This window comes from Somniosus microcephalus, chromosome 2 (genome assembly GCF_052327205.1).
Source record: "Somniosus microcephalus isolate GS21.2 chromosome 2, FLI_Smic_1.0, whole genome shotgun sequence".
Classification (NCBI taxonomy): Eukaryota; Metazoa; Chordata; class Chondrichthyes; order Squaliformes; family Somniosidae; genus Somniosus; species Somniosus microcephalus.
In genome coordinates, this window is record NC_140988.1 from 375,790,528 (window position 1) to 375,818,481 (window position 27,954).

The window sequence follows — 27,954 nt, forward strand, 5'->3', positions numbered from 1 at the left end:
CAGACTAGATGCAGGAAGGATGTTCCCGATGGTCGGGGAGTCCAGAACCAGGGGTCACAGACTAAGGATAAGGGGTAAGCCATTTAGGACAGAGATGAGGAGGAATTTCTTCACCCAGAGAGTGGTGAACCTGTGGAATTCTCTACCACACAAGGCAGTTGAGGCCAATTCATTAAATATATTCAAGAAGGAGTTGGATATATTTCTTAAGGCTAAAGGGATCAAGGGATATGGGGAAAAAGCAGGGACAGGGTACTGAATTTGGATGATCAGCCATGATCTCATTGAATGGCGGAGCAGGCTCGAGGGGCCGAATGGCCTACTCCTGCTCCTATCTTCTATGTTTCTATGTACGGAAACCCCCTAAGCATGAATGGGAATACCCCAAAAAATACATCTACACATCAAATAAATATTTAAAATTAATTAAAATGCCATTTGAAAAATAAATTGAAATGTTTTAAAGGGGCTAAAAATAAACTTACCTTACTGCACAGGTTTTCTAATGTATAAATGATTGAAAAAAATGTATTTTAATGTTTTTTTAAACTCTTATGCTGGTAATAGCAGGCCTTACGCCTGCTTTTACCAAGCATAAGAATTTAAGGGCATTCGCTAGGCAGAAGTTGGGCAAATAGCCCAACTCTCTGTCCGGGGATGCATTGGATCTGTCAGAAGCGCAAGTTCCGGGATTTCCCACATGCGCTTTGCGCGCGAAAACCCGGAACTTGCACGGCCCTTACAAGCGCAAACGTAACTCATACGCGCCCATTAGGACCACAAATTACGGCCCACTATAACTGCACAGCACAAAAACATTCATAAATGTGGAAATGATTTCAATGTGTCTTTCTTCGTCTAAATCGGAGTTCAGTTTTAAAAGAAAACAAATTCATTGAATTTGAAGCAAACTGCTTCTAATTACCACACGATTAGCATCTGTGGTATATTGACCGTTTGAGATATGTTAACTTTATAATTAGTGGCCCCTGCCAGGCAGAGGAGGGAGTTACAGAGAGGGAAACCTCCCAGGAGTCGGGAAACCAGTTGGTGAAAGGGAGGCGGGAGCTGCCGACTCCACAAGGCAAGTGCCTTTTCCAGCACTCTTTGTGGGCCAGGAGGAGCAGGAGTGCTCCCGCCCGCCCCTCAAGAAAGCCTTTGGCCTCCCCTCTGCCGATCACTGCCTTTCTCTTTCCCCCTGCCGCATTTGCCGACCTCCCCCAACCCCCCCAGCCCAGCCCCGATGGCCTCTGTCCCGCCCCTGTTGCAATCTCCGATCTGCCCTCCCCACCACCCCGCCCCAGCCTTGATGGCCTCTCTCTTGTCCCTGCCGCAATTGCCGGCCGTCCCCGCTCCCGATTGCCAGGAACCATCCCCAAGAGTCCCCAGCTGTGGCCTGGCGGGAAACAAAATATTCAGCAGTTTTTGGCAACCCCGCACCCTCTCTGTAAATATCAGGGACAATGGGGGAATTTTAGCCTAAAAAAAAGGGTCAGTTTGGAGCATGGGGGGTGGGGGGGGGGCAGTTAAATTGTTAAAAATCGGAATTCCGGCCTGAACTCGTCTCCAACCCGCCTATTTCCGGTTTTATCAGCGGCGGGACGAGCAGCCAACCCGCTGACAGGAGGCGGGACGTCAATTTAAATATTTGAATGAGGCTGGAACCCTCTTCTTTAACCTCCATTTTGTTTTGCAAGTGATTATCTGCACGAACATTTTTGTGGCCTTCTGCGCATATGCACGGTATACCGGAGCCGCACATGCGCAACTGATCCCCTCCTGCACATGTGCGATACTTACCAAGGTTGCACATGCACAGTACTCAACAGTTGAGGCCTGCAGTGCAGTGTGGGCCACAATTTCCTTAAGCTCCTTGGGAGAAGGCCTGTCACGGGATCCGTGCTGGCCGGGGGAGAAGAGAGGATCGGAAGGGGAGAGAGAGAGAGAGAGAGAGGGAATCGGAGGGGGAGAAAGAAGAAATCAGAGGGGGAGAGAGAAGAGGGGGAGAGAGGAGATTAGGAACTGGGGCTGGGGGGAAGGTTAGAAACTTGGGGGAGGGAGAGAAGGTGAGGAACTCGGGGGGGGCGTAAGGAGCACGGAGAGCACAGTGGGGATGGGGGAAGAACGTGATCCAGGTCTAAGGAGGGGGGGGGTGAAATGAGAGCGAGAACGTGATCCAGATGGTAAAACGGATCACGTTCTTCCACCCCCACCCCCTTTACACCCGCACCACGTTCTCCCTTTCCTCCCCCTAGACCTGGTTGATTTTTCGGAAAGCTTAGTGCGTGTATGGCAAGTGGCATCATTGGCCGGGATGAAATCCGGAAGTGATGACAATGTCACTATTCACTTCATACCCAATAAACCTGTTAACAATCTGTGACCCACACACAATGCCCCATCTATTGGGGGGGGGGGGGGGAGGGTGGAGGGACGGTCAGAAACTTGTTGAGGGGAGAAGATCAGGAGCCTGGCAGTCAGAATGGCTCAAGTTAGACTTTGCAAAGTAACTGATTACGTAGGCAGGTAGGATCTAATTACACATTCCAGAGAAACTGCTGGGTGTGTCTTGTCCTCCAAGGGGACCAATCAGAACTTTGGTGTTGTGAATAGACACGTCCTTTTGTTTTTAACTGTAGCTGGTCGGGTTTTACACACCTCGTAAACCATTGTTGTACTGTCAAACTCCAGGACCCCACCCCAGGTCTGCCTAAACTCAGGACCATTCCAAAAGCCCAAGACCACTCCCAGGGCTACCCCCTAATGATACCAAAGTGCAGGATTTCCCCTATGTGCTGCTAAACGTCACTCCCCCTCCCCAATACTGCTTAATATCAGGGGAAAGAATTTCTACGGCATTCCCTCAAACTACTGCCATAACCTTGGCATAAGATTGGCAGAAACTCCATAGAAACAACGTTAAAAGCCGTTTTTTAGCCATTTATGCCATTTTTCCAGGGGTTCTGCCGAAGGTACAGCAGTAGATCTACCTCCAATTCGTGCTTCTTGTATACCAGCTTGCTGTGTATTCTCAGCATTAAAAAATACATCCATAGGTAAAGGAATAAAGAACACTTGCATTTTTCACAGAATAATCATCAAAGCTGTGCAATCCACTCCCCCAAAGAAACAGGAAAAGTCCCAGAATACCATTTAATAAAATTGGAATTTGATTTATTCTGTTGCTGTAAATCAGTCGCTCTGATGTTAGTCCCTAAATTGCATAAACACCCCTGGGGAGAAAATTGGCTTGCGTCCCCTTTGGGGCGTTAACGTCGTTTAGCTTTTAGCTTCTTTTAGCGACCCGAAAAAGTTAGCGCTCCACGCCCAAAATTCAATGGTAGCGCCCCAAGCAGGATTCAGGGCGTTTCTGGAAGTGCTCCCATTGAATATCACGGTGCTATGTACAGCAGCGCCACGTGCGCCGGCATGCAGCGCCATGGTACTGCAGGCCTCCCTCCCCTGATTAAAGGGGAGGGGCCTAGCGCAGTGCACACCGGGGCCCTGACGGCCCACTAGGGAGCGGGGTGCTGGTAGGCAGTCCAAAAAAAATGGCCGCCCAGCACCTGCCCTTTAATTATCGCCGCCCCAGCCGTAAAACCGCCCCACTTGACCCTGTCGGACATAGCGTCCGACGATAGGTCAGGGGGCGCGAGCTGAGTTTGCAGCCGGGGCGCGAGTGGGGCGCTGTGCACGGTGATGATGTCATCGCCAGAGGCGCAGCACCGCAGGGCGTGACTGGCTACCGCCGCCGCTAACCTCCCACTGAATTTCGCGGGAGGCGTTAGCGGCACCGCACCTGGGCGCTAGTTGCTTTGCGCCCCCTTGGGGCGCTAACGGGACGCACAAAGCAACCAAATTTCCCCCCCCTCACTGCTATAAAATAACAAATCCTCTGACTCACCATGAGCAATCCCATGGGAGATTTTACCGGTGATAATATATAAGTGAGACAAGTTTTAAAATGTCAGTTTCCCCTTTTAACAAAATATATAATTGCAATGTTTATGAGATGGCAACCAGCTGCAAGGCAGTAAAAATCATTTAAAGCAAATGTAAATATGTTTTACCTCCACTGAGCAGCTATTCAGCGATCCTCCCACTGTCACATGCCTCATGTACTGTTTAAACTGTAAGAGGCCATCCTCCACAGCATGTTTTAAGGAGCCTGGCTTTTCACGTATACAACCCTCTTTTGGCATTGACCGCAGTTCAGCAACACAAGAGTGGAGTCTTGGAAAGTTTCCTTTCACTTGCTGCATCAGAAGAAAACATTACTTATTAAAGTACTATTCCTTCCTGTTCGTACAGAAAGTGACTGTCCAGGATATGTTTCTTTTTGTACGTCATTTAGATTTCCTCCTATTCTTTAGATGTTTCCCCCTCACACACCACACAGTACTCCCCCAGGTGAAACAGCAGGCAAGCTGCTGGTAGTGCTGCTCTTGAGATGGTCAAGAGTGGCTTGAGGTGACTCGCTGTGTTGGTTTACTCCCCTCCCTGCGGCAAATAAAACTTAAAAGCAATTCAGTCCCAGAAAGTTGGTCAAGTTGAATTTTCAAAACCTTGATTGAGTACTGTGCCACAATCGCGGTGGACCTGGGAGAGGCACAGAGTCAGCGAGAGGAGGATAAAGAGAGCGCGGAGAGGAGGTCTGGGACGGGAGCTGAGCAGCGGACCTGCGAGAGGCACAGAGTCAGCGAGAGGAGGATAAAAAGAGCGTGGAGAGGAGGCCTGGGACCGGAGCTGAGCGGTGGACCTGCGAGAGGCACAGAGTCAGCGAGAGTAGAATAAAAAGAGCGCGGAGAGGAGGCCTGGGACGGGAGCTGAGCGGCGGACCTGCGAGAGGCACAGAGTCAGCGAGAGGAGAGAGAGAAGTAAAAAGTAATCGAAGTGTGACGTCACCATAAAGCAGGTAAGTGATTGGTTGGTGAGCATTTCTCTCTATCTTGCTTTTTTCCAAACTTAATTTTTGTGGTTTATAATTTCTAGGGTCTCTGTTGTGTAGCGGGGAGTGCTGGTAAACAAGGGCCCTTGAGTGTATCATTTAATTGTAGTGTAATTAGTGGTATTGATTTAATTTGAATTAATTAAAGGGTAAGCCATAGCAGCACAGCTCGGCCCTGTGGCATGCTCCTCCTGCACTATGTGGGAAATCAGGACGACCATGTGTGCGGGAAGTGTATCCAGCTGCAGCTACCGACAGACCGCATTGTGGCGCTGGAGCTGCGAATGGATACATACTGGAGCATTCGCGATGCTGAGCACATCGTGGATAGCACGTTTAGGGAGTTGGTCACACCGCAGGTAAAGGCTGCACTGGCAGGAAGGGAATGGGTGACCACCAGGCAGAGTAGTAGGTGCAGGCAGGTAGTGCAGGGGTCCCCTGTGGCCATCCCCCTTTCAAACAGATATACCGCTTTGGATATTGTTGAGGGGGATGGCTTATCGGGGGAAGGCAGCAGCAGCCAACTTCCTGGCACCATGGGTGGACCTGCTGCACAGGACGGGAGGAAAAAAAGCGGGAGAGCTATAGTGATAGGAGATTCTATTGTAAGGGGAATAGATAGGCGTTTCTGTGGCTGCAAACGAGACTCTAGGATGGTATGTTGCCTCCCTGGTGCAAGTGTCAAGGATGTCTCGGAGCGGCTGCAGGGCATTCTGGAGGGGGTGGGTGAACAGCCAGTTGTTGTGGTGCATAAAGGTACCAACGATATAGGTAAAAAACGGGATGAGATCCTAAAAGCTGAATATAGGGAGTTAGGAGGTAAATTAAAAAATAGGACCTCAAAGGTAGTAATCTCAGGATTGCTACCAGTGCCACGTGCTAGTCAGAGTAGAAATAGAAGGATATTTCAGATGAATACGTGGCTAGAGGAATGGTGCAAGGGGGAGGGATTCAAATTCCTGGGACATTGGAACCGGTTCTGGGGGAGGTGGGACCAGTGCAAACTGGACGGTTTGCACCTGAGCGGGACCGGAACCGATGTCCTAGGGGGAGTGTTTGCTAGTGCTGTTGGGGAGGGTTTAAACTAAAATGGCAGGGGGTTGGGAACCTGTGCAGGGAGACAGAGGAAAGGGAAGCAAGGATAGAAACAAAAGACAGGAAGGAGAAAAGCAAAAGTGGAAGGCAGAGAAATCAAGGGTGTAAATCAAACAGGGCCACAGTAAATAATAATTCTAAAAGGACTAAGTGTTAAAAAATCAAGCATGAAGGCTTTATATATCTTAATGTGAGGAGCATTCGTAATAAGGTGGATGAATTAGCTGCGCAAATAGATGTAAACGGATATGATATAATTGAGATTACGGAGACATGGATCCAGGATGACCAAGTCTGGGAATTCAACATCAAGGGGTATACAATATTCAGGAAGGACAGGAAAAAAAGAAAAGGAGGTGGGGTAGCATTGCTGGTTAAAGAGGCGATTAACACAATATTAAGGAAGGGTATTAGCTCTGATGATGTGGAATCTGTATGGGCAGAGCTGAGAAATACCAAGGGGCAGAAAACGTTAGTGGGAGTTGTATACAGACGCCCAAACAGTAATGCTGAGGTTGGGGATGGCATTAAACGGGAAATTAGAGATGCATGCAATAAGGGCACAGCAGTTATCATGGGTGACTTTAATCTACATAAAGATTGGACTAACCAAATTAATAACAATACTGTGGAGGAGGAATTCCTAGAGTGTATATTGCATGGTTTCCTGGACCAATATGTCGAGGAACCAACTAGAGATCAGGCCATCTTAGACTGGGTATTATGTAATGAGAAAGGATTAATTAGCAATCTTGTTGTGTGAGGCCCCTTGGGGAGGAGCGATCATAATATGGAATTCTTCATTAAAATGGAGAGTGAAGTAGTTTACTCAGAGACTAGGGTCCTGAATTTAAATAAAGGAAACTATGATGGTATGAGGCACGAGTTGGCTAGGATGGATTGGGGAACGTTACTTAAAGGGTTGATGGTGGATAGGCAATGGCAAACATTTAAAGATCGCATGGATGAACTACAGAATTTGTTCATCCCTGTTTTTATCATAAAATAAAACAAAAAAGGTGACTCAACCGTGGCTAACAAGGGAAATTAGGGAGAGCATAAGATCCAAGGAGAGGACATATAATTTGGCCAGAAAAAGCAATAATCCTGAGGATTGGGAGCAGTTTAGGATTCAACAAAGGAGGACAAAGGGATTAATTAAGAGGGGGAAAATAGATTATGAGAGTAAGCTTGCAGGGAACATAAAAACTGACTGTAAAAGCTTCTATAGATATGTGAAGAGAAAAAGATTGGTGAAGTCAAGCGTAGGTCCCTTGCAGTCAGAATCAGGGGAATTTATAATGGGGAACAAAGAAATGGCTGACCAATTAAATACATACTTTGGTTCTGTCTTCACAAAGGAGGACACAAATAACCCCCCAGAGATGTCGGGGAACATACGGTCTAATGAGATGGAGGAATTGAATGAAATCAGTATTTGTAGGGAAACGGTGTTAGGGAAATTGACAGGATTGAAGGCCGATAAATCCCCAGGGCCTGATAATCTACATCCTAGGGTTGTGAACTTGTGAACTTTTACCGCGGCACCATAGAGAGTGTCTTGACGAGTGGTGTCAATGTGTGGTATGGTAACATCACTGCACAGAACAAGAAAGCCATCCAGAGAGTTGTGAATACGGCAGAAAAGATCATCGGGTGCGCACTTCCGTCCATCGAGGCGATCTTCCAGACCAGGTGCCGGAACAAGGCCCGCTCCATCATCCAGGACCCCAATCACCCTGGGCACAAACTGTTCTCCCTCCAGCGGTCCGGACATCGGTACCGCAGCATCCGAACCAGGACCAGCAGGTTTAAGAACAGTTTCTATCCACAGGCAGTGCGCCTACTGAACTGCTAATCGCACTGCCCCATATATTATAGTTATATGTTTATGTAAATATATATATTATATTCATATTACCATATATTTATCATGTTACATTACTATTATTTCCAGTGGTAATTGAGGCTTTTTTGTACTATTCATCATATCCTGCAACTTGGTCTGTTATTGCTATACTTTTTGCTTATTTGCTTATTGTTTTTATTTATACTTGTTTTTATTATTTTGCTTTTATATTATATGCTTGTATTGTGGGAGTGAGTGGGGAGTAAGCATTCCATTGTACTAGTTACATATGGCAATAAAATGATCTTGAATCTTGAATCTTAAGGAAGTGGCCCTAGAAATAGTAGATGCATTGCTGGTCATCTTCCAAAATTCTATAGACTCTGGAACAGTTCCCATGGATTGGAGGATAACTAATGTAACCCCACTATTTAAAAAAGGTGATAGAGAGAAAACAGGGAATTATAGACCGGTAAGCCTGACATCGGTAGTGGGGAAAATGCTAGAGTCCATTATAAAAGATGTAATAGCAGAGCACTTGGAAAACAGTGACAGGATCGGACAAAGTCAACATGGATTTACAAAAGGTAAATCATGCTTGACTAATCCACTGGAATTTTTTGAGGATGTAACTGGTAGAATAGATAAGGGAGAACCAGTGGATGTGGTGCATTTGTGTTGTGTCCGTGTGTTAATAGAGACACTGAAGGTAGGAGTTAGTTTCACAGGTGTTTACTGAACAAAGTCTGGAGGTGAACTAACTGATACAACACAATATGCAGGCTTATATAGCCCGAGTGGCCATTACCGGCATTACAGTACACAGGGGGCTCTTAAAGGCACATACACTACAATTCCTCCCCTTTTAGCCAACAAGCACATAATATTTTAAGTAATCATTAATTACATGTTACAAGAACAATAATCTACACATTGCTGCAGTTAATCAATTATAAGTCAGTCTCTCTGGAGGCTTCCTGGCTCGGTCTGGATAACGCCTCGGTGGTGTAGTAGTTTCTGGTGGTGTAGTAGGTTCTTTTGGCAAGGCTGATTCGGCTTGAATGCCAGTGTCGGGTTCATCTGGTTCCAGTATCACTGGATCAGAGGTAGATACTATGGGTATCTCTGCTTCATCATTAGGCGTATAGAGTTGTGGTGTAGGTTGTCCCTTTTCGGATGACTCTATGATCTGGTCAGCATGGCGCCTTATTATGCTTTCTCCAATGTCCACGGTATACATCAGCGGTCCTAGTCGTGTGCAAATAGTTCCAGGCTGCCATTTCTCGGTACGGTAGTCCTGGGCCAAAACTTGTTGACCTATCTGGAAGGTTCTAGTTGGCCTTTCATTCATGCCTTGAAATTGCCGGTTCTCCACGTCCCTTCTGATGTTTGGCTTGATCAAATCCAGCCGGCATCTTAGGCTTCTATTGAAGAACATCATGGCGGGGGTTTGGTTTGTAACCATATGTGTTGCATTCCTGTATGCAAACAAGAAGTTATCTACCTTATGCTGAAGTTTTATGTCTTCATTACCCATGACCTTTATGGCTTTCTTGAAGGTCTGGACAAACCTTTCAGCCAATCCATTGGTGGCGGGATGGTATGGGGCGGACGTGTAGTGCTTAACCCCATTGTTTTTTAAGAACTTCCTGAATTCTTCGGGCACAAATTGCGGTCCATTATCAGAACAGATCTGTTCAGGCAGCCCATTCCTGGCAAATATGGTCCTTAATACTGTGATGGTTTTTTCCGTGGTGGTGGAGGACATCTTTATTACCTCCGGCCACTTGGAGTGTGCATCAACCGCGATTAAGAACATTGAGTCCATAAATGGACCAGCAAAGTCGATGTGTACCCTTTGCCATGGAGATGAGGGCCACTCCCATGGATGTAGAGGGGCTTGTGGTGGAGCGTTTTGGACCTTCTGGCATCCTAGGCAGCTCTTGGTCATTTCTTCGATGTCTCCATCGATACCTGGCCACCATACAAACGCCCTGGCTAGGTTCTTCATTTTCACTCCACCCAGATGCCCCTTGTGAAGCTCCTTTAGCACTTTATCCTGGAGTTTGGGTGGAATCACCACTCTGGATCCACACATCAAGGTTCCTCGGCACACTGACAGCTGTTCTCTTCTTTGCGAGAATGCTGGCAACAGTGGTTCGCCATGTGCTGGCCATCCCTTCACTGTTAAATCGTAGACCCGTGAGAGAGTCGGGTCATTTCTCGTTTCCCTTTCAATGGCAGAATTTGTTACTGGTAGACATTCCACTATGGTAGAGTGGAACATCTCCACTGGGTCTACTGTAGGTGCCTCTTCTACAGTTGGCAACGGTAGGCGCGATAAACCGTCAGCATTCCCATGCTGTTTTGATCCTTTGTATTCTATGTCATATTGGTGTGCCCCTAGAAAAAGGGACCACCTCTGTAGCCTTTGCGCTGTCATATGGGAACACCCTTTTTAGGGTTGAATATGGAGATGAGGGGTTGATGGTCAGTCAACAAGGTAAATTTTTGTCCGTGTAGGTAATGGTTGAATTTCTTCACTCCCCATACCAGGCTGAGTGCTTCCCTGTCGATTTGGGCATAGTTACGCTCAGCTGAGTTCAATGAGCGTGATGCAAAAGCTATCGGCCGTTCCGAGCCATCAGGGAATCTATGCGATAATACCGCTCCTACGCCGTAAGGGGATGCATCGCACGCCAGTCTGATTGGCAGTGATGGGTTGTAATGAGCCAAAACTTCCTTGGACATGATTAAGTCTTTGCATTTATGGAAGGCACGTTTACAGTCTTCGCTCCATTTCCAAATTACTCCTGTTTGTAGCAGTTCATTAAGAGGGTGCAGAAGAGTTGATAAGTTCGGTAAAAATTTATGATAGTAATTTATCAATCCCAGGAACGACCTTAATTGTGAAACATTTTCAGGTGCTGCGGCTTTTATGACTGCTTCAATTTTTTCAGGTGACTTATGCAACCCTTCCTTATTAATTATGTGGCCACAATATGATATTTGTTTCTTGAAAAATTCGCAGTTGCGGCGATTTGCTCGTAGGCCCCGTTCTCTCAGCCTAGTGAGCACCTGCTCCAAATTGGCAAGGTGCTCGTTGTCGTTTTCTCCTGTTACAAGGATGTCGTCTAGGTAGCATTGAGTCCCCGGAATCCCTTGGAGGACTTGTTCCATAGCTCTTTGCCAGATAGCTGGAGCTGATGCTACTCCGAAAACCAGTCGATTGTACTGGTACAGGCCTTTGTGTGTATTTATCGTGAGATACTTTTTAGAGGCCTCTTCAACCTCCATCTGTAGATATGCCTGTGCCAAGTCAATTTTGGTGAAACGTTTCCCTCCGGATAGTGAGGCGAAAATATCTTCTATCCTCGGAAGAGGATACTGTACCGTGTGAAGGACCGGGTTTACAGTCACCTTGAAGTCTCCACAGACGCGAATTTTTCTCTGTTCTTCAGATTTATCATTATTCAACGTTTTCTTCATGACCGGGACGATGGGTGTTGCCCACTCGCTCCAATCTATCCTGGATAATACGCCTGCCTTTTCCAAATTCTCCAGCTTTGCCTCGACTGCTGGACGAATTGCGTATGGCACCGACCTTGCCTTAAAAAACTTGGGAATTGCCGCATCTTCCACTTTTATTGAGGCGGTGATGCCTTTCAAGGTTCCTAGTTTCTCTTGAAACACTTCCTTGGCGTTGGCCAAGATGTCTTTCAATCGTTCAGGTATGATGTCATCATCATTTTGTTTCTTACTGGTCACCGTCAGTGCCTGAATGGAGTGCCAGTCTAAACGTATCTTCCTGATCCATTCACGTCCCAACAGTGGTGGACCTAGGTGCATCCTAGGGTACTGAAGGAGGTGGCCCTAGAGATAGCGGATGCACTAAGGATGATTTTTCAGAATTCATTAGACTCGGGAACAGTGCCGATGGATTGGAGGGTAGCTAACGTTACCCCACTATTCAAAAAGGGGGGTAGGGAAAAAGCAGGTAATTACAGACCTGTAAGCCTTACATCAGTTGTGGGCAAAATGCTGGAGTCCATCATTAAGGATGAAATAGCGGAGCACTTAGCAAATGGGGACAGGATAGGACAGAGTCAACATGGATTTACAAAGGGTAAATCGTGCTTGACTAATCTATTGGAATTTTTTGAGGGAGTAACTGGTAGAATAGATGGGGGAGAGCCAGTAGATGTGGTGTACCTGGACTTCCAAAAGGCCTTCGATAAGGTCCCACATAAAAGATTAGCATGGAAAATTGAGGCTCATGGGATAAAGGGGAAAGTTTTGGCGTGGATAGGGAACTGGCTGTCAGATAGAAAACAGAGAGTTGGAATAAACGGCTCATTTTCTGAATGGCAGGCAGTAACAAGTGGGGTACCACAGGGATCTGTCCTGGGCCCCCAGCTGTTCACAATTTACATTAATGACCTGGATCAGGGAGTCGGATGCAGCATTTCCAAATTTGCAGACGACACTAAACTAGGAGGGGGGGTGGGCTCAGAGGAAGAGACCAGGAAGCTCCAGAGCGATTTGGACAGACTGGGCGATTGGGCGGATAAATGGCAGATGCACTATAATGTGGACAAGTGCGAAGTTATCCACCTTGGGTGCAGGAACGGGAGGGCAAATTATTATTTAAATGGCAATAGATTGGGAGAGGGGGAAGTACAGAGAGACCTGGGTGTTCTTGTACACCAGTCACTGAAGGCGAGCATGCAGGTGCAACAGGCGGTCAAGAAGGCAAACGGTATGCTGGCCTTCATAGCAAAAGGGTTAGAATACAGGAACAGGGATACCTTGCTGCAGCTGTACAGGGCACTGGTGAGACCACACCTCGAGTACTGTGTACAGTTTTGGTCGCCTCATCTGAGGAAGGATGTTCTTGCCATGGAGGGGGTGCAGCGGCGATTCACCAGGCTGATACCAGGAATGGCGGGAATGACCTATGAGGAGAGACTATGTAGTTTAGGGATGTACACACTGGAGTTTAGAAGATTGAGAGGGGACCTCATAGAAGTGTATAAAATTCTGACAGGTCTAGACAGACTGGATGCAGAAGGAATGTTTCCCTTGGCGGGTGAGAACAGAACTAGAGGACATAATTTGAGGATAAGGGCTAAACCATTTAGGACAGAGATGAGGGGGAATTTCTTCACTCAGAGAGTGGTGAACCTGTGGAACTCATTGCCACAGAGGGCAGTGTACGCCAGCTCATTAAATATATTTAAGAGGGAATTAGATATATTTCTACGGGCAAAAGGGGTTAAGGGTTACGGAGAGAAGGCGGGGACGGGATACTGAATTAAAGGATCAGCCATGATCTCATTAAATGGCGGAGCAGGCACGAAGGGCCGAATGGCCTACTCCTGCTCCTATCTTCTATGTATCTATGTATCTATGACCACCATCTTGTAGAACGTATAAATACAACTTCTGTATTTCCTTGCCGTTGTATACAACAGGCACCCTTATTTTTCCTTTGGGGTATACTTTCTGCCCCGTATATGTTTTCAAGATAATGGCTGTGTCTTTTAAAGGTATATGCGGAAATAGCCGCTCGTAATCCCGTCGATTTATGACGGTCAGAGCTGATCCTGTATCTAGCTCCATTTTAACTGGGGACCCTGCTATCGTGAGGGTAACCCAAATGGTCTGGTAATCTTCTTTGGCAATTACATTATGTAATTTGAGACAGCTTAGTCTCTTGTTTCCGGAGTCGCTATCGCTCTTCTGGTCTTCGGAGCTACTGTCCGTCATCATTTGTACCTTTCTGTTGTTTTCTTTATTGATTTTTTTTTTCCTGTCAGTGGATTTTTTTTGTCCAGATCGGCATACCCGTGCAATGTGTCCAATCTTTCCGCATTGTCTGCATGCTTTGTCCTTGAACCAGCAGTCCCTCTGGTCATGGGTGGATCTGCTGCAGCAATAACATCTCTCGAAACCCTGTGTCATTTCATGGGTGCCAAAGTCCTGTGTCTTTTGCTGTATCTCGGCAGCTCCTCTTGCGGCTGCTTCGTATGATAGAGCCATACTGAAAGCCTTGTCCAGTGTCAAATCTTTCTCAGAAAGCAGCCTTTTCTGTGTTCCTTCACTTCGGAGACCACAGACGAATTTGTCTTGAAGAGAATCTGCCAGTCCTGCCCCGAATTGGCAGTGCTTTGATAGCTTTCTTAATTCGGTGAGGTAATCAGCGTTACTTTCATTCTTGTGCTGATTCCTCTTGAAGAATTTGAATCGTTCCGCTATCAGTAGCGGTGTTGGGTTTAAGTGCTCCTGTAGGGTATCAACAATTTCCTTAAAATTCTTGTCCTTTGGTTTGGCTGGAGTGATTAAGTTTCGTAACAGCCCGTATGTCTTTGCGCCCATTAGATTTAGAAGTACTGACGCCTTTTTATCATTTTCTATTCCATTTGCTGTGCAATATACCTCCACTCTTTCCACATATGTGGTCCAATCCTCTATATCGTTATCAAAAGCATCAATATTGCCAGCCTTAGGCATCCTGGAAAGAAATGGCGCTTCCCGCGCTTTCCTTTCTTTCCTGCAGAAAAAAAATATGGCGCTCCCCGCGCTTTCCCGCCGCTGCTGCTGCTGACAACGCTGTTTTCCGCGTTTTTTAAAAAAATTTGCAGGTGGAGACTCGTTCCCGCCGGACTCTCTGGGACTTTCCCCCCCCCTCTGCTAGGTCCGAACGCCAATCTGCTTTGCAGCGCCGGCCGTCTCCCGAGTGCTCCCCCCCGTCTGTTTCTGCTTGCCTCTGCCTTCACTGCTTGGCCTCGCTGCAGAGCCAGCCGATGGAGCCCCAGCCCACCCCAGGAAGGATTATTGCAGTACCTGCCACCAGCTCGGCTAGCTGGTGAAACCACAGTTTTTTTTTCTTGCTTTTCTTCGACTTTGGACGTCTGAGGAATCGATGTCCTTGAGGTGCTGCCGAATTGCAGGTAAGTCCGTTTACAATTCGTCGCGACTGTTGTGTCCGTGTATTAATAGAGACACTGAAGGCAGGAGTTAGTTTCACAGGTGTTTACTGAACAAAGTCTGGAGGTGAACTAACTGATACAACACAATATACAGGCTTATATAGCCCGAGTGGCCATTACCGGCATTACAGTACACGGGGGGCTCTTAAAGGCACATACACTACAATTTGGACTTTCAGAAGGCTTTCGATAAGGTCCCGCATAAGAGATTAGCGTGCAAAGTTAAAGCACATGGGTTTGCGGGTAAGGTACTGTCTTTGATAGAGAACTGGTTGGCAGACAGGAAGCAAAGAGTTGGAATAAATGGGTCTTTTTCCGAGTGGCAGGCAGTGACTAGTGGGGTACTGCAGGGATCGGTCCTAGGACCCCAGCTATTCACAATATATATAAATGATGATCTAGCCGAGGGAACTAGATGTAATATCTCCAAGCTGGGTGGGTGTGTGTGCTGTGAGGAGGATGCAGAGAAACTCCAGGATGATTTGGACAGGTTGGTCGATTGGGCAGATGCATGGCAAATGCAGTATAATGTGGATAAATGCGAGGTTATCCACTTCGGTGGTAAAAACAGGAAGACAGATTATTATCTTAACGGCAATAGATTGGGAAAAGGGGAAGTGCAACGAGACCTGGGTGTCCTTGTGCACCAGTCGCTGAAGGTAAGCATACAGGTGCAGCAGGCGTTTAAGAAGGCAAATGGTATGTTGGCCTTCATAGCGAGAGGATTCGAGTACAGGAGCAAGGATGTCTTGCTGCAGTTGTACAGGGCCTTGGTGAGACCACACCTTGAGTATTGTCTGCAATTTTGGTCACCTTATCTGAGGAAGGATGTTCTTGCCATGGAGAGAGTGCAGCGAAGATTCACCAGGCTGATACCTGGGATGGCAGGAATGACATATGAGAAAAGATTGGGTCAATTAGGCTTATATTCGCCAGAGTTTAGAAGAATGAGAGGAGATCTCATTGAAACTTATAAAATTCTAACAGGACTAGACAGACTAGATGTAGGAAGGATGTTCCCGATGGTGGCGGAGTCCAGAATCAGGGGTCACAGTCTAAGGATAAGGGGTAAGCCATTTAGGATTGAGATGAGGAGTAATTTCTTCACCCAGAGAGTGGTGAACCTGTGGAATTCTCTACCACACAAGGCAGTTGAGGCCAATTCATTAAATATATTCACGAAGGAGTTAGATATATTTCTTAAGGCTAAAGGGATCAAGGGATATGGGGCGAAAACAGGGACAGGGTACTGAATTTGGATGGTCAGCCATGATCTCATTAAATGGCGGAACAGGCTCGAGGGGCCGAATGGCCTACTCCTGCTCCTATCTTCTATGTTTCTACAATTGCTAACTCAAAAACATAAAATTGTTATTACAATGCAATCATTCTTTCTAGTTGTTCTAAACCCTGCAGAACTGCTACTGCTATGTACTTTCTCTTAACCAGAAATTTGTGTCTCCACGGGTGAGTACGCATGGGGTACTCAGCCGTAAGCCCAATGGAAGTGCCGGTTTTGTGCATGCACTGTGCATGTGCGGGAAACCGGCACTTCCGTTTCCCTGAAAGAAGGGGTTCAGAGGTGGAACACGTGCGCAGGAGAGGCAGCGCGTGCGCATCGAACTTACGCTTTTTTTGCAGGTTTTCCCGGGAGGGTAAGTCTCCAGGAGTTACACTTTTAAAAAGCAGGCGCAAGGCCTGCTTTTTACAAGGTAAGCGGTGAATTAATTAAAATTAAAACATTTTTTCCACAGGTTTATTTTTTTAAAATACTTTAAAGAAAGGTAAGTTTATTTTTAGACCCGTTAGAAAATGTAATTAATTTTTTCAAAAATTTAAATTATTGTTTAATATAGTTATTTCATGTAATTTATAGTTATTTTAAAAATGTGATAAAAAAAAAATGTATTTGAAGATTTAGTGATGTTTTGGGGCTTATAGTATTTATAGGTTTGACAGGTCTTCCTGTCAAACTTATGAATAAAGCATTCCCTGCTACCATTGGCTCTCCATGGCCCACGTGATCCCAGGGGATGCATCGAACTAACTGCGCCCTTGGGGTACGCAAGTACTGCGCGCCGGCAGTTGGAGGAGGCCCAGGATCGGAATTCCACGCGGGCCCACAGCACAATGGCCGGCGCGCTAGGTAAGTGCAGGTCGGGGGCTTGCACCCGCAGGAAGCCTCCGACCCGAATTTCTGGGCCATTGTTTCTCATTCATCTTCACTAAAAGGAAACCTGTTACCCTTCAAAGAAAACACCTCAAACTTAGAGAAACCCTTTTTTAAAAAGCCTTCAGTAAATTCCACTTTTAACAGTCCTTGAAACCTCAAACTTTTGCTTATGTTTCCTCATCGGAGTACAGCCAGATTTCTGTGGTTTACATGGATTGCTCTGGCCTCTGACCAGCTGGAAATATTGGCTTTATGACGTGAAATACATTATCATCTGGCTAATAACCTGACACAAAGTGTTGTGTCACTGCATCATTACTGTTAATGAGTTGGCTTATGAACTTTCAATTCAAGCAGAGTTGCATATTTCGGGAGTAATTACATGACAAGTAACTAAATGAGATCCAGCTGTAAGCCTGGGTTTGATATTCATACATACCACAAAAGGAAGAAGGCATTCCTGTTGATTGTGAACCACATACAGACTGAGGAGAGGAAGGCGAGACGATCCTCCTAAACTGCAGGCCAAAGCAAAGAAATTTTCCAGGGCTTCGCAGAGATTGGCGCAAATGTCTGACCAGAAAGGAGGTGTAACATCCACCACGAGGATTCGGGGCGGTTGCCTTGTGGCGATGGCAGAGTTGGCTTTGTTACTGAAGCTGTTCCTGTTCTCCGACACTGACCTTTCTGAATTCATTGCAATGGGTGTTTATAGTTCCACCACTCCTACAGCTGAAAAACCACAGTATAAGGATGGAAAAATAGTATTTTTTATTAGTTTCTGAATTTTGGTGCTGTGCTCAAATTTTGTTTCACCAAAATTGTTTCTAATGACACTATAACATCTACTGGTGTAACTACCCTCTTCCATTACCAAGGTTTCCCATAGGATTTATATTAATGATCTGGATGAGGGAATTGGATGTAATATCTCCAAATTTGCAGATGACACAAAGCTGGGTGGGAGGGTATGCTGTGAGGAGGATGTCATGAAACTCCAGTACGATTTGGACAGGTTGGGTGATTGGGCAGAAACATGGCAAATGCACTATAATGTGGATAAATGTGAGGTTATCCACTTTGGTGGCAAAAACAGGAAGGCAGATTATTATTTGAATGGCAATAGATTGGGAGAAGGGGAAGTGCAAAGAGACCTGGGTGTTCTTGTGCACCAGTCGCTGAAGGTAAGCATGCAGGTGCAGCAGGCGGTTAAGAAGGCAAATGGTATGTTGGCCTTTGTAGCAAAAGGGTTCGAGTACAAGAACAAGGATGTCTTGCTGCAGTTGTACAGGGCCTTGGTGAGACCGCACCTTGAGTACTGTGTGCAGTTTTGGTCACCTTACCTGAGGAAGGATGTTCTTGCCATGGAGGGAGTGCAGTGAAGAATCACCAGGCTGATACCTGGGATGGCAGGAATGACGTACGAGGAGAGATTGTGTCAATTGGGCTTGTACTCACTGGAGTTTAGAAGATTGAGAGGGGATCTCATCGAAACCTATAAAATTCTGTCAGGTCTGGACAGACTAGATGCAGGAAGGATGTTTCTGATGGCCGGGGAGTCCAGAACCAGGGGTCATAGTCTAAGGATAAGGGGTAAGCCATTTAGGACTGAAATGAGGAGGAATTTCTTCACCCAGAGAGTGGTGAACCTGTGGAATTCTCTGCCACAGAGGGCGGTGGAGGCCAGTTCATTAATATATTCAAGAAAGAGTTGGATATATTTCTTGAGGCTAAAGGGATCAAGGGATATGGGGAGAAGGCAGGGACAGGGTACTGAATTTGGATGATCAGCCATGATCTCATTGAATGGTGGAGCAGGCTCGAAGGGCCGAATGGCCTACTCCTGCTCCTATCTTCTATGTTTCTATGTTTATCTCGGAGGGTTATAGGGCTCGATGAGGTTACATATGGAGTTACGGTCACAGATCAGCCACAATCTCATTGAATGACGGAACAGGCTCGAGGGGCAAGATGGCCTACTCCTGTTCCTATGTACAGAGATAGGGAGAGGCGAGACCATGGAGAGATTTGAAAACAATGATGAGAATTTTAAAATTGAGGTATTGCTGGACCGGAACCAATGTAGGTCAGTGAGCACAGGAGTGATGAGTGAACGAGACTTGGTGCGAGTTAGAATAAGGGCAGCAGAGTTTTGGATGAGCTCAATTTACGAAGGGTGCAAGGTGGGAGACTGGTCAGGAGAGCACATCTAGGCAAGGCATTCGTGAACCAAGTACTTGAACTCTGGAACTAAAAGACTCCCTAATGTAATTGCTTATGTGCCTACGTTTTATTCAATATCCAGGATATCCTATGCTTTCAGAACTACTATGATGGCAAATGACATAGCATTGAACTATGTCCTGATCCAGAAAGCCTTGAACAAGTACGGTACTGGATGAGGTGAAATCCCAGAGACATATGAACAATCAAACCACAAGCATACACAAACACTGCAATGCCTGACAGAGACCAAGTTGCAAATGACTGAGTTAGACAGTGAACATGACTAAAGTCATGGTAAGCCAACATGTAATCAAAAAATTGGCATAACAGTATAGGATGTCAACTGCTTAAACAGATTACCTTTCTTCACAACATAGCAAGCTGTCATTGCAATTTAATAGCAAGTTGTGTTCAAAAACAAGACTATCAGGAAAGCAAAACTAATTCCTTCGATGGCTTAGTTGGTAAAGGCATTATGGGGTGTGCTACTGAGCTATACAGTCTCCACTAGTCCTATTACCATCTCGTCTGGTTTTGAATACCTCTTAATGTCTCTTTACTACTTTTATTCTATCGCAGCCCTGCCTTTCGATTTATTTCATTTCCTTTCCAGTTTTAAAAAGGGTTCACCCGAAACGTCGACTCTAATTTCTCTCCATGGATGTTGCCTGGCCTGCTGAGTTTTTCCAGCATTTTCTGTTGTTATTTCTAAGGTCCCAGGTTTGCTCCCCAGTCTCAGCTAAGTTAGCTGATTTGCAATGGGGCACAAGTTGGAGTGCTATAATTGGCTTCAGATCTGAAAATTCAGCTAGAGTATCCTCTGATGATTATTATTTGGCAAATGAAAAATGAACAGATGAGGACTGACTATGATACCCTCACAGTTGAACAGCCAGCTGACATTCATAAGCTCCTTTCCTGGGGCACTGGCACCAGTACTAGGGAAAGTGGGATCTGTATCGTTGGGATGGTCTTCACCTGAACCGTGCTGGGACCAGTGTTCTGGCGAGTCGTATAACGAGGGCGGTAGAGAGGGCTTTAAACTAAATATTGGGGACATGGGATCAAATTTGGGGAGATGTGGTAATTCAAAGATTAGAGACAAGGCAATAGAGAAAGGTATTAATATGGGAAATGATAAACAGACCGTGACAGGAAGGGATAGAGAGTACAAATCTAGTAATTCAACAGATAAGGCTAGAGGTTACAAAAATAATAAAAGGACAAAACTAAAGGCTCTGCATCTGAATGCACGTAGCATTCAAAGCGAAACAGATGAACTGATAACGCAAATAGAAATAAATAAATATGATCTGATAGCTGTTAAATCCGTGAATCTTGATGTATGGTGTCCTTCAACAAATAGACAAGAGATTGCAGAGAAACAATCAACAGGTGTTTACTGGGTGAGGGTTGCTCTAAAACTAACAGTACAGATCCCTACTCAGGGTTATATACAGGTGTGGTCACTGCCGGTACTACAGTATACAGGAGCTGTAAAAAGTAGTTCTCCCCTTAAAGGTACATACACTACAATTCCTCCCCTTTTAGATTAACAGTACCATAACATTCATTTAACAATTAACACTTTTAACATGCAACATTAACTGAAAATAGTCCATTTATAAATTCAGTCTTTGGGGCGGCTTCCTGATCCTTTCTGGATAGCGCCTTTCCCGAGTGTCTTGCTCTTGGTGCGGAGGCGATTCTGGCCCCCTGTCGTCGGTTGGTTCATCAACTTCCGATGCTACTGTTTCTGGGGTAGATGCTACCTGTATGTCGGGTTCATTACCAGGTACGCGAGGCATGGGGTTGACTCATTCCTGTGACGCTAGGATCTGGTCGACATGGCGTCTCACAATGTTCTCCCCAACATCCACTGTGTACATTAGTGGCCCCTGCCGTGTGCATATCGTTCCTGGTTGCCATTTCTCTGTTCAGTAGTCGCGGGCCAAGACTGGTTGCCCTACATTGAAGCTCCTTGTCAGCTTCTCATTGATGTGCTGGAATTGCTTATTCTCAACATTCCTTCGTACATTTGGTCTGAGCAAATCCAGACGAGATCTCAACCTTCGGTTAAAGAACATCATGGCCGGGGTCTGTTGGTAACTGCATGTGTCGCATTTCTGTAGGCTAACAGGAAATTGTCCACCTTATGCTGCAGTGGAATGTCGTCATCGCACATGGCCCTTACTGCCTTTTTAAAGGTTTGTACAAACCTCTCAGCCAATCCATTTGTGGCTGGATGATACGGGGCGGATGTGTAATGCCTTACCCCATTCCTTTTCATAAATTTCCGAAACTCTTTGGACACAAACTGTGGTCCGTTATCAGAGCAAATCTGCTCTGGCAAGCCGTTCCTGGCAAATATGGTCCGTAGGACTGCAATTGTTTTCTCCGTGGTGGTGGAGGACATTTTGATCACCTCAGGCCATTTCGAGTGCGCATCCATGGCTATTAAAAACATTGAGTCCATGAATGGACCAGCAAAATCAATATGCACCCATTGCCATGGAGAGGAGGGCCACTCCCATGGGTGTAGAGGGGCATGTGGTGGTGCATTTTGGACCTTCTGGCATCCTGAGCAGCTCTTTGTCAGGTCCTCGATTTGCTGATCGATCCCCGGCCACCACACATAAGCCCTAGCAAGGCTTTTCATTTTCACCCCTCCCAGATGGCCTTCGTGAAGCTCATTGAGCACTCTCTCCCTTAACTTGGGTGGAATTACCACTCGGGATCCACACATCAAGGTCCCCTGGCATACTGACAGCTGTTCTCTTCTGGATGAGAATGCTGGCAACAGTGAGTCGCCATGTGTTGGCCATCCCTTCACCGTCAAGTCATATACCCGAGACAGTGTCGGGTCATTTCGGGTCTCCTTCTCTATATCCGCGTTAGTTACTGGCAAGCGTTCAATTATCGTCGAATAAAATATTTCGACAGGGTCCACTGCTGGTGCTTCCTCCGCAGTAGGCAGTGGCAGGCGTGATAGCCCATCAGCGTTTCCATGCTGTTTCGTGCCCTTATACTCTATTTCATATTGGTTCGCCCCTAGGAAAAGGGACCATCTTTGTAGCCATTGCGCAGTCATCACCGGAACACCCTTCTTTGGATTAAAGATGGAGACATTTGGTTGGCTGAGGGCCTCCCTGTCAATCTGGGCATAGTTACGCTCGGCTGAGGTTAGTGACTGAGACGCAAAGGCTACTGGCCTCTCCGAGCTGTCCGGGAATTTGTGCGACAGCACCGCTCCAATACCATAGGGTGATGCATCACACGCCAACCGAATTGGTAGTGCTGGGTTGAAATGAGCCAACACCTCTTTTGATGTGATCAATTCTTTGCACTTCTGGAAAGCTCGTTTACATTCGTCATTCCACTTCCATGGTCCCCCCGTTTGCAGTAGGGTGTTCAGTGGGTGTAGTACTGTAGACAAATTCGGCAAGAACTTATGGTAGTAGTTCACCAGCCCGAGGAACGACCTCAGTTGTGACACATTTTCCGGTGCTGGAGCCTTGACTACTGCCTCAATCTTTTCAGGGGACTTATGTAACCCCTCTTCATCAATAACGTGGCCACAATACGAGATCTGCTTCTGGAAAAACTCGCATTTGTGGCGATTAGCTCGGAGCCCATATTCCTTCAATCTAGTGAGCACCTGCTCCAGGTTGGCGAGGTGATCACTTTCATTTTCGCCCATGACCAGGATGTCGTCCAAATCACACTGGGTCCCTGGAATCCCTTGCAGGACTTGATCCATTGCCCTTTGCCAAATAGCCGGAGCTGATGCTACCCCGAACACCAGCCGGTTGTATTGGTAGAGACCTTTATGAGTGTTGATCGTGAGGTACTGTTTCGAGGCTTCTTCTACCTCCATTTGCAGGTACGCCTGGGCCAGATCAATCTTAGTGAAGCGTTTTCCTCCAGATAGCAAGGCGAAAATATCTTCAATCCACGGAAGCGGATATTGTACCGTGTGAAGGACTGGGTTCACTGTCACCTTAAAGTCCCCACAGATGCGAACCTTCTTTAGTTCCCCAGGTGTATTACTCAACGACCTCTTCATTACAAGAACGATGGGTGTAGCCCACTCGCTCCAGTCCACTTTGGACAGTACTCCTGAACGTTCCAAACCTTCCAGCTCTGCTTCGACGGCTGGGCGGATCGCATAAGGTCTGGCCTTAAAAAACTTTGGGCTTGCATTTTCCTCTATTTTGATCGTCGCTGTTATGCCTTTTAGTGTTCCGAGTCCCTCCTGGAACACTTCTTGTGCGTCAGTTAGCATTTTTGACAGTCGTCCAGGTGTGACGTCATCATCCTTTTTGGTATCTACAGTCAGTGCTTGTATGGAATGCCAATCTAGCTGTATCTTCCGGATCCATTCATGTCCTAGTAGTGGTGGTCCTCCATCTGGCAATACATATAGGTTCATTTTTGGTGTTTCCTTGCCGTTATATATAACGTTCACCCTTATTTTTCCTTTGGGGTAGACTTTTTGCGCCGTGTACGTCTTCAAGACAATCTCTGTATCTCTCAAGGGTATATGTGAGAATAGCCGCTTGTAGTCCCTTTGGTTTATGACTGTTAGGGCTGATCCTGTGTCCAATTCCATTTTCACTTGGACTCCGTCTATCTTGAGCATGACCCAGATAGTTTGGTGATCCTCCATTTTGATTACATTATGTAGTTTCAGACAACCCAGCTCCTTGCTTCCGGAGTCTGTATCACTTTTCTGTTCGTCTGAACTACTCTCCGTCACCTTGTGTACCTTTTTGTACTTCTCCTGTGGAGATTTCTTGCTGCTGGTTTTCTTTCCCGACCTGCAGACTCTTGCTATGTGTCCTACTTCTCCACACTGTCTGCACACTTGGTCCTTGAACCAACAATCCTTCTGGTCGTGTGTTGTTCTGCCGCAGCGATAACGCTTCACTGCTCCATATGACATTTCATTTGTGCCATATTCTTGCGGTCTCCGTTGTATCTCTGCAGCGCCCCGTGCGGCTGCTTCGTGTGATACTGCCATGCTGAAAGCCTTGTCCAGCGTAAGATCCTTTTCTGATAGAAGCCGTTTCTGGGTTCCTTCACTTTGAAGCCCACACACAAACTTGTCCCTTAAAGTATCTGCTAGTCCCGTTCCAAACTGGCAGTGTTTCGATAGCTTGCGCAGTTCCGTTAAATACTCAGCATTACTTTCGTCTTTATGCTGGTTCCTTTTGTGAAACTTAAATCTTTCTGCTATCAGCAGCAGTGTGGGGTTTATGTGGTCCTGTAGGATAGCCACTATGCTTTCAAAATCCTTTTCCACCGGCTTCTCTGGGGTTACTAGGTTTCGCAGTAAGCCATACGTTTTTGCACCCATGGAATTCAACAATACCAGTGCTTTCCTGGCATCTGGCACTTCATTCGCCTTGCAGTACACTTCTATGCGTTCTACATATGTCGCCCAATCTTCGACTTCATTGTCGAACGCTGTGACACTGCCACTCTTCGGCATCCCTGGGTGTGGTTAGACTGGCTTAAAATGGCGTCTCCCACGCTCTCCCTTCTTCTCCGCTGTGGCTCAAAAATGGCGTCTCCCACGCTCTCCCTTCTTCTCCGCTGTGGCTCAAATGGCGTCTCCCGCGCTTTCCTTTCTTCCCCCACGGACGCTGCTCAGCCCTTGAACACCGGCCGCGCTCTGTGCGTTTTCCTGCGCGCCTCTCTCGCTGACACCGCTCGGTCCTGAACCCCGTGCGCTCTACCCTCTCTCTCTTTTTTTTTTTTTTCATCGACGCCGCTCGGTCTTCAACCCCGGCTGCGCCCTGTGCACCTTACCCTCTCTCTTACCCCATCGACGCTGCTCGGCCTTCCCCGTGCCGTCGGTCGGCTCCAGCCGCCGCCGTCCGGGAAGGGGTCTGCGCCGTACCTGCTGCCAGCCCGTCTCGCTGGAGTCTCTGCCGGATGGTTGACGCCCGTGCCCCTGGAATCGACCTTCTTCTGCAGAATTGCAGGTAGGTTCGAATCGACTCGTCGCCAATGTTAAATCCGTGAATCTTGATGTACGGTGTCCTTCAACAAATAGACAGAGACTGCAGAGAAACAATCAACAGGTGTTTACTGGGTGAGGGTTGCTCTAAAACTAACAGTACAGATCCCTACTCAGGGTTATATACAGGTGTGGTCACTGCTGGTACTACAGTATACAGGAGCTGTAAAAAGTAGTTCTCCCCTTAAAGGTACATGCACTACAATAGCCATTACAGAAACATGGCTGCAGGATGACATAGGTTGGGACCTGAATATTGAAGGGTACAGGACATTTAGGAAGGACAGGAAGGTGGGAAAAGGTGGAGGGGTGGCTCTGTAAATTAATGATGGTATTAGCACAATAAAGAGGGATGACCTAAGTTGAGGAAACCAGGATGTAGAAGCGGTTGGGTAGAGATGAGAAATAATAAAGGCAAGAAGTCACTTGTGGGAGTGGTGTACAGGCCCCCTAACAGTAACCACATGGTCGGATGGAGTATAAAGGAAGAAATAATGGGAGCTTGTCAGAATCATGGGGGATTTTAATCTGCATATAGACTGGAAAAATCAGATGGGCAAAGGTAGCATAGATGAGGAGTTCATGGCATGTTTTCGGGATAGTTTCTTACAACAGCACGTTCTGGAGCCAACCAGAGAGCAGGCTATACTAGTACAATAGCAAAATACTGCGGATGCTGGAAATCTGAAATAACAACAGAAAATGCTGGAAATACTCAGCAGGCCAGGCAGCATCCGTGGAGAGAGAAACAGAGTTAACATTTCAGGTGTGGAACCCTTCATCAGAACTGGAAAAAACAGGAGATGTAACAGATATTAAGCAGGTGCAGAGACGATGGTGGGGGCGGGGTGGGGCGGGTTTAGAAGGGGAGGAAGGAATTGAAAGAACATACTGTGCATATGTAAGAGGTAGGAAAGATAAAATGTTGCAAATGGGAATGGCAAAATAATACAGCATGAAAAATGGGGGGCAGGGGTTATTGTCTGAAATTGTTGAACTCGATGTTGAGCCCGGAAGGCTGTAAAATGCCTAATCGAAAGATGAGGTGCTGTTCCTCGAGCTTACGTTGAGCTTCATTGGAACAATGTAATAGGCCGAGGACAGAGAGATCAGAGTGGAAGTGAAGCGGAGAATTAAAGTGACAGGCGACCGGAAGCTCAGGGTCACCCTTACGGACTGAACGGAGGTGTTCCGCAAAGCGGTCGCCCAATCTGCGTTTGGTCTCCCCAATGTAGAGGAGACCGCATCGTGAGCAGCAAATACAGTATAGTAAATTGCAAGGGGTGTTTAGGGCCCAGGACAGTGGGAAGGGAGGAGGTAAAAGGGCATGTATTGCATCTCCTGCGCTTACACGGGAAGGTGCCAGGCGAAGGAGAAGGGCTGTTAGGGGTGATTGAGGAGTGAACCAGGGTGTCGCAGAGGGAGCAGTCCCTTCGGAATGCTGAAAGGGGAGGTGAGGGGAAGATGCGTTTGGTGGTGAGATCACGTTGGAGGTGGCGGAAATGGCGGAGGATGATCCGTTGAATGTGGAGGCTGGTGGGGTGAAAGGTGAGGACAAGGGGAACCCTATCGTGGTTCTGGGAGGGAGGGGAAGGGGTGAGAGCAGAAGTGCGGGAAATGGAACGGACACAGTCAAGGGCCGCGTCAACCACAGTAGAGGGGAATCCTCAGTTGAGGAAAAAGGAAGACATGTCGGAAGCTCTGGTATGGAAGATGGCATTGTCAGAATAGATGCAGCGGAGACGGAGAAACTGGGAGAATGGAATAGAGTCCTTACAGGAAGCGGGGTGCGAGGAAGTGTAGTCCAGGTAGCTGTGGGAGTCAGTGGGCTTGTAGTGGATGTTTGTCGAAAGCCGATCGCCAGAAATGGAGATGGAGAAGTCAAGGAAGGGAAGGGAAGAGTCAGAGATGGACCATGTGAAGGTGAGGGAAGGGTGGAAATGGGAAGTAAAGTGAATGAACTTATCTAGTTCAGGACGAGAGCAGGAAACGGCACCGATGCAGTCATCGATGTACCGGAAAAAGAGGTGAGGGAGGGGACCTGAGTAGGACTGGAACAAAGAGTGTTCCACATATCCCACGAAAAGGCAGGCATAGCTAGGATCCATGCGAGTTCCCATAGCAACACCTTTAATTTGGAGGAAGTGAGTGGAGTCAAAGGAGAAGTGGTGGTGGATGGGGACTCTGTTCAAGGAAGAAACGGGGCGCCCTCAGGCCATCCTGGTGGGGGATGGCGGTGTAGAGGGATTGGACGTCCATAGTGAAAAGGAGATGGTTGGGGTCAGGAAACTGGAAACTGTTAAAGTGACGGAGGGCATCGGAAGAGTCGCGAATGTAAGTGGAAAGAGACTGGACAAGAGGAGAAAAAATAGAGTTGAGATAGGAAGAGATAAGTTCCATGGGGCAAGAACAGGCTGAAACGATGGGTCTGCCAGGGCAGTCCTGTTTGTGGATCTTGGGAAGGAGGTAGAAGCGGGCTGTGCGGGGTTGGGGAACTATGAGGTTGGCGGCCATGGAGGGAAGATCTCCAGAGGAGGTGAGGTCAGTGGCAGTCTTGGAAACAATGACTTGATGTTTGCTAGTGGGGTCATGGTCCAGGCGGAGGTAGGAGGAGGTGTTGGAGAGTTGGCGTTCAGCTTCCGCACG

The 27,954-nt window shown here is 46.9% G+C and overlaps 1 protein-coding gene across 2 annotated transcripts in view; it reads right to left on the reverse strand.

Annotated features, from left to right (window-relative positions):
- The window catches only part of m1ap (meiosis 1 associated protein), a 108,083-nt gene extending 90,298 nt beyond the window's left edge, over positions 1-17,785 (reverse strand). For both annotated transcript variants that reach the window (XM_085975898.1, XM_085975891.1), the window contains exons 1-2: positions 17,497-17,785; positions 4,071-4,256 (exon numbers count right to left, since the gene is read on the reverse strand). In XM_085975898.1, the coding sequence (XP_085832024.1) occupies positions 4,071-4,256; positions 17,497-17,754 (444 nt within the window). In that variant the 5' untranslated portion in view covers positions 17,755-17,785. The remainder of the gene's footprint in view (positions 1-4,070; positions 4,257-17,496) is intronic.
- Positions 17,786-27,954: the final 10,169 nt, after the last annotated feature.